A 10,710-nucleotide genomic window follows, 5' to 3' on the forward strand; every position below is an offset into this window, starting at 1 on the left:
CTGTAATCCCAGCACTTTGGGAGGCCGAGGCAGGCTGGTCACTTGAGGTCAGGAGTTGGAGACCAGCCTGACCAACATGGTGAAACCCCGTCTCTACCAAAAATACAAAGATTAGCCAGATGTCATGGTGTGCACTTGTAGTCCCAGCTACTCAAGTGGGCTGAGGCAGGAGAATCCCCTTGAACCTGGGAAGTGGAAGTTGCAGTGAGTCGAGATCACGCCAATGCACTCTAGCCTGGGCAACAAGAGTGAAACTCTGTCTCAAAAACAAAAACAAAAACAAACAAACAAAACCAAGAGCCTTCCCCTATCCTCAGCTTATTATATTATTTATGTTTTTTTGAAACCAGTTTTAATCTATCCATTTATTATCAAAACTAATGAGTACCCATATATAATGGTTTATTATTCACTAGTGGATGTCATTATTTTTGTGTTCAAATTGTTCCAGATTTGACCCATATGAGCCCCTTCAAGTTGACTGCTGCACTCTTGTGACACGTCCTCTGCATTTTGGGGAATGCTGTTTTAACAAGACTTAGTAAGGCTTAACTGTCCACAGCAAGAAGCCCACTGTCAACATTCTTTTCTTATGCCTTACATATACTTCCAATTCAGTTATCTGCTGCTCTGTTGTTTTTTTTAATGCAGCGCAAAATGCTGGGAGCTGAATCTTTAAAAGATCATCGTTATCAGAAATAGACATGATGATAGCCTAAAAATAAGGGTGAGACACACCTAAAAAAAAAGACAGAATTTTGAAATAGTGAAATGCTGATATGTATAAAGGTAGCCCAAGTCATCAATACATTATTTTAATTGATTAAATTTCATATTTATTAATAGTGTGTTTTTCTAAGTATTGGTACTTATCTTAAATGCAGTAATTATCAAACTGATTTCTGCATCTTTATAAGCTGGAAGATTTTTATAAATAAATAAGTTATTTATTTATTTATTCCTGAGGCAGGGTCTCACTCTGTTGCCCAGGCTAGAGTGCAGTGGCACAAAAATGGTTCATTGCAGACTCAATCTCTAGGCACAAGTGATCCCCTGTCTCAGCCTCACCAGTAACTTGACCACAGGCATGTACCACCATGCCCAGCTAATGTTTAAATTTTGTAGAGATGGAGTGTTGCAATGTTGCCCAAGCTGGTCTCAAACTCCTGGGCTCAAGCAATCATCCTGCCATAGCCTCCCAAAGTAAATCCAAAGGGATTACAGGCATGGGTCACTTCATCGGGCCTTATTTTTCAGTGATATATAACATGTGTAGAGCAACATGCACAAATATAAAATGTGTGATTTGAACTTTTACAAAAGTTATCACCTTTTCTAAAAAGTACAACCACGACCCAAATCCACATACAATTTCCCACATTTCAAAAGATTTCTTTGTGCCCCTTCCAAGACATCTCTCTCATCAACCTTTTATTATGGCATATGAGATTTGCTTATTCTTGAACTTCGTGTAAATGGAATCATGTGATATGTAGTCTTTCGGGTCTGGCATCTTTTGTTTGACATCATATCCAAGAGATTCGTCCATGTTGCTGCCTGTAGCAGTAGTGTTTTTTATTGTTTGTTTTGTTTTTTAATGTCTGACACTGTATGAAGACATTACAATTATGTTTACACATTTTCTTGTTGATGGATTGTTCCCAGGTTGGGGTCATTATGAATAAATCTGCTGTGGACTTGCTGGTTCATATCCTGGGTCTAGTATGTTTACCCATGTTTATGTAAACAAAGTCTTCCAAGGTGATCCTTACAAGTTATGTTCCCATCAGCATTGCATAAATGCTCCAGTTCCCCCTTATTCTCGCCGATAATGGCATTAACTGATTTTAAAATTTTAGCCAGATTATAGCCTCATTGAGGCTATAATTTGAATCTAGCTTTAAGCAATGTTGCGGAGTATCTTTTCATATGCTTATTTGAACATTTGAAAATCATTTTTTGTATGAACTGTCTGTTCAAGTTTTTGGTCCATTTAAAAAAAATTGGATTGAGCTATCTTTTTGTTGCTGTTTAAGGAGATCTTTTACATATTCTGGTAATAAGTCCTTTGTTAAATATGTATTGAAAATATCTTCTCCCAGTCTGTGGCTTGCTTTTCCAATCTCCTAATGGTGTCTTTCTCATTTTTGTTTTTTTTTTTTTAAGTGGGCATGTAGTTTATTTTTACCAAGTTGTTGAATATATAAACAGAAAGATGCTTGTAATATTCTCTTATATCCTTTTAATAGTTTTAGGATCCATAGTGATAACTCCTATTTAATTCCTGATATTGATGATTTGTATCCTCTTTTTATCTTTACAAGTCTTGCCCTTAGGGCTTAATTAATCATTGAATTTTTTTTTGGAAAAATGATATTTTTGTTTCATTTATTTTTCAACTTCTAAAATTTTTAATTTCCTTGACCTGCTTTTATCTTTATTAACTCCTTCCTCCTGTTTGGGTTAGATTTATTTTTTCTTCTTCTTTTAAGTTTCTAAGATCGAAATTTACCTTATTGATTTGAAATATTTTCTCTTATCTAAATAAACATTTAGTGCAATAATGCCCCAACCAGCACTGTTTATCTCACATACTTTATTTAATATGTCACATTTTTAATAGTGTCTTATGATGAACAGAAGTTCTTAATTTTAGTGGCATCGGCATGTCTATCTAGTCTTTTGTGATTAGTGATTTTTATGCCCTGCTTAAAAATTTTTCGAAGGTCATGAAAATATTCTTTTATGAAACATTTTTCTTTTAGAAATATTATTGTTAACCTTTCATATTTAAGTCCATGATCCATGTGGAATTTAGTTTTGTGTGAGGCATGGATCAAGGTTTATTTTCTTCCACCATATATATACTTGTGTAACCACAAACTACTTCTTGAAAAGTCCATCCTTTCCCCGTGATCTTGTAGTGGAACCCTTGTCATAGTCAAGTGACTGTTCATATCTAGGTCTGTTTGTAGATTCTGTATGCTCTTCTGTTGATCTATTTATCTTACTTTCTTTTTGTGTTCATTGTCTTTATAATAAGTCTTGATATCTCCTACTGTAATCCTCCAACTTTATTCTTATTTGTCAAGATTGTGCTGGTCTTCTTCCTCTGCATTTTCCATATTAGAATCTGCTTGTTAAATTCCAAAAGAAAGAAAAAAAAAGAAACCCCACTGAGATTTCAATTGGAATTACACTGAACCCATGGGTCAATTTGACAAGATTGATGCCTTGATAATATTGTATCTTTCAATCCATGAGCACGATTATTGCATATTATCTCACTTTTCACTTATTCAGGTCTTCTGAATTTTTTCAGTAATGTTTTATAGTTTTTCATGCAGAGGACTTGCTCAACTTTTTAAAAATTTATTGATAGATATTGATGGTTTTGATGCTATTGTAAATGGTACTTTAATTTTTTCCTTTTCTAATTTTGTTAATATATAGAAGAAAATGATTTGGGGGGATTTTTTTGTCTGTTTTTATAAAGCGAAAGAAAGTTAAGAAAGCAAAGGAATAAAGGAATGGGTACTCTATCGGCAGAGGCATGGGCCACTCAGCTGCTTATACTTACTGTTACTTCCTGATTATATGCTAAATAAAGGGTGGATTATTCACATGTTTTTGGAGAAAGGGGTGGGAGGTTCCCAGAGCTTAGGGCTCCTCCTCTCCTTTTTAGACCATATAGGGTGACTTCTGGATGTTGGTATGGCATGTGTAAACTGTCATGGCTCTGACGGGAGTGTCTTTTAGCATGCTAATTCGTTATAATTAGTGTATAATGAGCAGTGAGGACGACCAGAGGTCAATCTGGTTGCCATCCTGGTTTCGGTGGGTTCTGGCTGACTTCTTTACCACAACCTGTTTTATCAGCAAGGTCTTTGTGACCTGTATCTTGTGCCAGCTTCATATCTCTTCCTGTGACTTAGAATGCCTAACTTTCTGGGAATGCAGCCTGGTAGGTCTCAGCCTTATTTTACCCAGTCCTTATTCAAGAAGGATTCGCTCTGGTTCAAATGCCTCTGACATTCCCCCCTCCCTTTTTACAAGGGAACCCTTAATCCTAAGGGTTGTAGAAGGACAAAGGTCTAGCTTCCATAACTTCTTCAGGTTGAATAGGGGTGGTGATATTCTTAATTATTAGGGTCTCTAGTACTCAGGGTAGAGAGGAGCACAGTTAGAAAGCATACACACAGCAAGGGCCATTCATAACTCTCAGATCTGACAAAAGATGATATTTGGAAGAATAATAAGTGTTCAGTTTAATATAATATTCAGTAAGCTTATCCTGCATTCCTACACAAAGAGTACAACAGCAAATATATTCCACAACAGTAAAGGAAAATTGTTCCAAATAAACTAAATAAGAAGGCTTTCTATGAACTGGGCAATTGTTGGAACCAACCTGATATGGAGTCACTAGCTGATTCCAATACGTGCCCAGAATTAGAGTATTGATCCAGATTGTTACATTACCCATCCCTTTTGTTTCTTCTGAGCAGCACCCACAGATCACTGGTTAGTTCACAAGAATAAGCAGGGTTAGTCTAAATTGCAGGGGGGAAAAAATCGTAAAAACAACTGATGAGACTAGAATCTAATAACATGTGAACCATAGTTCTTGAAACATAATTTTTCTCTCTCCAGTCTCCCACTTTTGCTAAAGACAAATCATAATAGAACCAATTTGTTTGCCAAAGTAAATCTAGTCTTATACTTGCCCTGATTATTTGTATGAAGTGTAGCAAGAATAATTACTTTTCACATAGGCTTTTAAATTGGCTTTGATGGAACTTTATTCCATAAAGAAACTCAGATAAGAGTTTTCTAAAGTTGAGTCCAGCCATGGCTTTGTACCATTAAATATCTACATGATTCCTCTCTTCTTGAGGTCCCTAGATAACCTGGAGCTGCTGGGCCTGTCAGAAAGTGTTATTCTTTACTTACTACAAGTCAGGAGCCCTGTACAGGTACTATGTAGACAAGGTATGAGGCCAGTTTTCCCAAGGGGCTTTTATTGGCTCTATAAGTTGAATTTGCTTCCTTAAAGGGAACCTCGCCATTCCCATCAAAGCCTTGGTAAAATAACCAGTTTCTCCAATTGTGTCCTGTTGCAAAAGAAAGCAGATCCTTATTGCACTTATGCAAACAACTATATTGCCATAAGTTAAGAATATTCAGAAATAGCTTCTAAATTTTGGAGAAATCAGGAAGAGAGAAAGAAATGTGCTCCAAATTTCATTCACAGGAGTATACTTTACTCAATCGTTAAAAGCTGTCAATAAAAAGAAAAGTTTCCTTGATTCCAAAATCAGCCAATCAGCGCTGCAATCTATTTCCTTTGGGTCTGGAGTCTTCTCAATATCATCCCTTCACGGTTCATATGGAAGATGTTACCAGAAAGGGGTCCCGATCCAGACCCCAAAAGAGGGTTCTTGGATTTCACCCAAGAAAGAATTTGAGGCAAATCCATAGAGTAAAGTAAAAGCAAGTTTATTAAGAATCCAAAGGAATAAAAGAATGGCTACTCTGTAGGCAAAGTAGCAAAAATATGATGTTGTAAGCTAACATTATATCAATGACATTGTGAAAATTACTTATTTCTAACTGTCTATGGATTCTTATGAATTCTATAGGTATAAAATCATAACATAAATGACTAATAAGAATTTTATTCTTGCCTTCCAATCATTATATCTGTAATTTTTTTTTACTTGCCTTACTTCCCTGGCCAGGACCTCCAGTATAATGTTAAATAGAAGTGGTGAGAGTGGATAGAGTTGAGAGTCTTTGGAAAATCTAGGTACAGAGGTCCCATCTCCTCAAATTCTGATACAGTAGGTTCACATTAGGGGCCTGCAAAATGGACATTTTAACAAGTATTGCAAGGGATTCTGATGTGGGGTGTCCTAGAAACACACTTTGAGTAATATTTTTAAAGGGTAAGCTTTACTCACTTGAAAATTTTTCTTAATGGGGATGGAATATCACATCCTTCTTTCTCCCTCCCCTTCTCACCTCCATCCTCTTCCATAGCAGATGTGTATGAAGTATAATTTTCCTGAGCACTCTATTGGGCTGCTTCTTTTTCTTTGGCTATAGTTCTGGATTTAACATACATTTAAGAGTCTACAGTGTTAAAATGTTGACTGGTTTTAGGAAAAGAAAAGAGAAAATGCCTTCTTCCCAAGTCAGGAGTCATATTTAGAAGGAAGCAATCATGGGTGGCGGTGCAGGGTTGGGTGGGTGCATAAAAACTACATTTGGAAGTCATTGAGGTTACAGTTGAATTCAATGCTTCTGTACAGACACCAAGATCCACATATGCACACATATCAACAATCATGTGGATGTTGCCACATGATAGAAACAGCATAAGGGGGAAAAATAGATTCTAAAGGATGCAGAGTTACATAAAATAGACTTAAAAAATAGGAAATCACCTGGGTAGAAGTATGGATGCCATGTGGTTTTCTAAATATAATTCATTACAAAGGAGTGATGTATTTTCTTAGATTAAGAGACAAAATACACCGCAGATATTTATGGAAAGCAAAGATACAAGAATAGCTACAAATAATACTAGAGTATTGGAGTTAGGCAGTGCGTTTAAGATCATGATATCTGACTCTTGCATTTTTATAGTGGAGGTAATGGGACCCATGCTGGTAGAGTGACTTGCCCAGTGTCACTTGGGTGGGATAGTAGTACTACTGGCAGTGGCACCTACCATCTTGATGCCTGCCCCTAAGGCTCTTCCACTGATGTCATGCAGCCAGATGTTTTAGGATAAGAGGTCATGAATACGAAAGGAGTGCCAGAGATTAAAGAATGTGGAAATATTGGGACAAGCCCATAAAAGTGAGTCCTTTGTATAGGGTAGCAGGGGATGCATAAAAAGGGACTGACTGACTCTGTGTGGAAATGTTATGAAGACTAAGGAAGGGTATGAGAAGAGAAAGGCAAAGTCAAAAGAGAATAGAAAAAAATTAGATGAAAGACAAAGAAAAAGAAAGTAAATCACACAAGTCAAGAAATGGAAGATAACAATTAGAAATAAAAATGTGATAAAAAAAAATTCAAGACTGGACACAATGGTTCAGGCCTGTAATGCCAACACTTTGGGAGGCTGAGTTGGGCGGATTGCTGGAAACCAGGAGTTTGAGACCAGCTAGGTCAACATGGCAAAACTCTGTCTCTACAGAAATTACAAAAATTAGCCAGGCTAGATGGTGGCATGTAGCTGTGGTCCCAGCTACTTAGGAGGTTGAGGTGGAAGGATTGCTTGAGCCCGGGGAGGTGGAGGCTGCAGTGAGTCGAGATTGCATTACTGCACTCCAACTTGGGTGACAGACCGAGGGCCTCTCTCAAAAAGGACACGGAGATAAATGTAGTATTTCTATGCCCATTTTTGTCAAAAGTTTAGCTATCTGGAATTTTTCAATATAAAATAGCCTATAACGAAATAATACAAAGGTGCATTTAAACTCCTTTGAAGAAGGATAAACCTAAAGTGGTAGCAATATTAAGTTACTAATCCTCTAAAATATTAAATGAATAAGAAACAGAAATTCAAAGATGTACTTCTCTGAAATGGTAGAGCTAAGTGTAGATATTTCTCCAGATGACTTTATCATTTTTCCAGAGATGTGGCTGATGAATGAGAGTACAAAAGAATGGGGAATTCCAAATTCTGAACAATCAAATACATTGCATTAATTCACAGGAGGTACCATTTATACAGGATTTAGGATTGTTTATTTCCTCACATTTTGCACTTCCTTAAGAACCTGAACCTGACTGTAACCAATAGATTGGTTTACAGCCTGTTAGTCCTTTAAAAGTATTAATGTTCATAATTCATTTGATGAGCCATGGGACTCTGTTGCACCTCTTGGAAGAGGAGGGCTTCACTTTAAAACTATGTTTAACAGTGATAAATGAGACATAATAATGAGGTATATGTCATAAAAAAGTGAATCTGAAAGGTGGCTAATCAGTCAAATACATATACTTAGCAAACCAAAATACTAGTTAAGGGCATAGGATTTGAAATCAGGCATACATGGATTTGGCCCCCAGTTCAGCCACTCATTAGTTATGAGTACTCACAACCCTCCTTCGCTTCTTTTCCTTTTTTTCTTCTTCCTTCTTCTGTCCCTCCCTCTCTTCCTTTACTTTATTAAAAAACAGCTGTTGGCCAGCTGTGATGGTTCATGCTTGTATTCCCACCACTTTGAGAGACCCAGGCAGGAGGAGCCTTTGAGGCCAAGGATGTGAGATCAGCCTGGAGAACATATTGAGACCGCATCTCTACAAAAAAGAAAAAAAAATTAGTTGGGCATGGTGGTGCATGCCTATAATCCTAGCTACTCAGGAGGCTTGGGTGGGAGGACTGCTTGAGCCCAAGGAGGTCACAGCTGTAGTGAGTTAAGGTCATGCCACTGCACTCCAGCCTGGGAGACAGAGAGAGACCTTGTCTCAAAACAAACAAACAAACAAAAAAAACTGCTGCACATTTCATTACTATATGGTGGGTTCATGCCAAAAACTAATCATCTAGTCACTTCACATTTCTGAGAGAGAACAGGAAATGATTATAGGTAAGAAATTTGTGGTGTGTCACTTAAGCTAAGGTGCAGATGTAAAAATGAGCCAGCTTTGCTGGGGTGGCTCCAAGCAGACTGGAGGTAAATAATGGGAGATGAGGATGGGAAAGACAGGTTGTAGAGGGCCCTGAATGCCAGAATAAGCAGTTTCAGATTAACACAGAGAACTGGCCAACAATTAGAAATCAGATTAGGGAGATAGCCTAGCAAAGGATGGGATTATTTCAAGAATGATGGATTACTAAGTATTTCAGAGAAGCCAAGAAATAATTAGTTTTGACTATTAGGACACTGATGGAAGGCTTTTAAAATAACTTTGGTTGCGTGGTGAGGAAAGAAACCAATGCTGGGGATGAACCAAGAGTTCCATGGGAAGGTCAAACAGAACGGGAAGGAACGAGTATGGTACAGACAGAGGAAGCAGCAAGGCCAAAGGCAGGTATATTTTTCCTAAAATGAGTAGTTACTGTGCATGTGTGAAGGCAAAAGACCAATGAAGAGAGAAGAAGATTCTAGAATGAGAAAAGGCAAGTGGAGAATTAGAACTGACCGCTGAAGTAGAGAGGGAGGGCTTGCACACTCAGATTAGCACTTCCCCCAAGTCCACACTGAGATGCCCTTTGTAGCAGGGAGGGAACCAAAGTAAGATTTATCTGTGTACTCCAGGTGGGCACTTACTAGACAGAAGAGTGGCAAACTCCGGCCACAAAAAGACTAAGTACTTAACAGCTGCAGAAAGACAAACATGAAAGGGTTTAGCCCATCAATAGGTTCAGCAGGAGCATCAAACCATTCTTATTCACACCCTAGAAACCTTTCTAGGTTCTTCTGCTGTGTTACAGGGAGGGTTGCAGGTGGTAGTGCAGGCATTCAAAGAAATGTAAAGTCCCCTTGATCACCTCTCCTGCAGAAACAATGGTGCCAGGTTGTAGAGGTTACAAGTCCAACCCAAACACTATTATGTGTGCTCTAAGTGACCAAATACAGAGGAATTCGGTTAAAATGAATGAGTACTTACGTAGAGATAAACACATCCCAGAAGTTAGTGGTTAGAAAAGGCCACTCAATTCTGCATACATATGCCTACTCTACATTCAGAACACCACCTCTAGAAACATTACAGCCAAACTGCTCCCAAACTTGTGGACAATTTTCCTCCATTCCCCACCTCTAAGTTGTAAGGGGGCAGATAAGAAAACTTCTGAGAACTTCAGATCTAGTTCTATCTTTATTTGAGCTCCTGGCTGGGAGTAAGGGAGTAGAGAGGGCTGGGCTGGGCACAATGCCCTCCTCCATGACCAGCGGGACCAGGGCTTGTACCCCAGGAGTGGTAACTCCACGCAGGCAGCTGGGACCCCTGGCGCGGCCCGCTCACATAGAGCAGCCTGTGGGCGAAGGAGACCGTAGTGTGCACTTGGGCAGAGTAAGCGCGTTTGGCGGGAGAGGGCACAGTGCTGACTGGGCATCTCTGCGTTGGAGTCGTCCCTTTCGCATGAGCCTATCTGTGCCAAGGGCTGGAAACTGGGGCTGCAGGCGGGAGGCGGGGTGTCAGCCTAGAGCAATGGCCCCTCGGCCCTGTGGCTGAGAGAGGAGTCTGGGGGAGCCCCGGGCGCCAGCCAGGGACAGCCTGATCTCTGCTCCAGTCCACAGATCCTTAACGGATTTTCTTTCTCTCCCTTCACCCCTTTCCTTTGCTCTCTTTCTTTCTTTCTCTCTCCCTCTTTTTTCCCCGTTTCCCTCTCTTTCCCACTCCCTCCCCACTCCTTCCCTTCCTCTCCCCTCCCCCTTCCCCTCCCCCTCCCCCGTGTGCGAGCCTCTTCCTCTCCCCTCCTCCCCCTTCCGCCTCTCTCCTTCTCCCTCCGTCTCCTTCTCCCTCTCAGCTCGCCGGGCGACCCTGCTCCTGCCTCCCACATTAATGGCGGCATCCTCGGAGGATGATATAGACCGGCGGCCCATCCGGAGAGTGCGCTCCAAGAGCGACACGCCGTACCTCGCGGAGGCCAGGATCTCCTTTAACCTGGGGGCAGGTAAGGAAGCCCCTGGCGCCGCGCCCCCGCCCTGCTCCCTCCCTCTCTGGACTCCCAGCAGATGGGGT

At 39.9% G+C, this 10,710-nt stretch overlaps 1 protein-coding gene across 4 annotated transcripts in view; it reads left to right on the forward strand.

Annotated features, from left to right (window-relative positions):
* Nucleotides 1–10,710, forward strand: part of PHACTR1 (phosphatase and actin regulator 1) — a 573,087-nt gene that overhangs the window by 21,101 nt on the left and 541,276 nt on the right. For all 4 annotated transcript variants that reach the window (XM_011962700.1, XM_011962701.1, XM_011962699.1 and 1 more), the window contains exon 4: nucleotides 10,496–10,642. In XM_011962700.1, coding sequence (XP_011818090.1) covers nucleotides 10,496–10,642 — 147 coding nt within the window. The remainder of the gene's footprint in view (nucleotides 1–10,495; nucleotides 10,643–10,710) is intronic.

This window comes from Colobus angolensis, unplaced genomic scaffold, assembly GCF_000951035.1.
Source record: "Colobus angolensis palliatus isolate OR3802 unplaced genomic scaffold, Cang.pa_1.0 Scaffold6, whole genome shotgun sequence".
Taxonomy (NCBI): Eukaryota; Metazoa; Chordata; class Mammalia; order Primates; family Cercopithecidae; genus Colobus; species Colobus angolensis.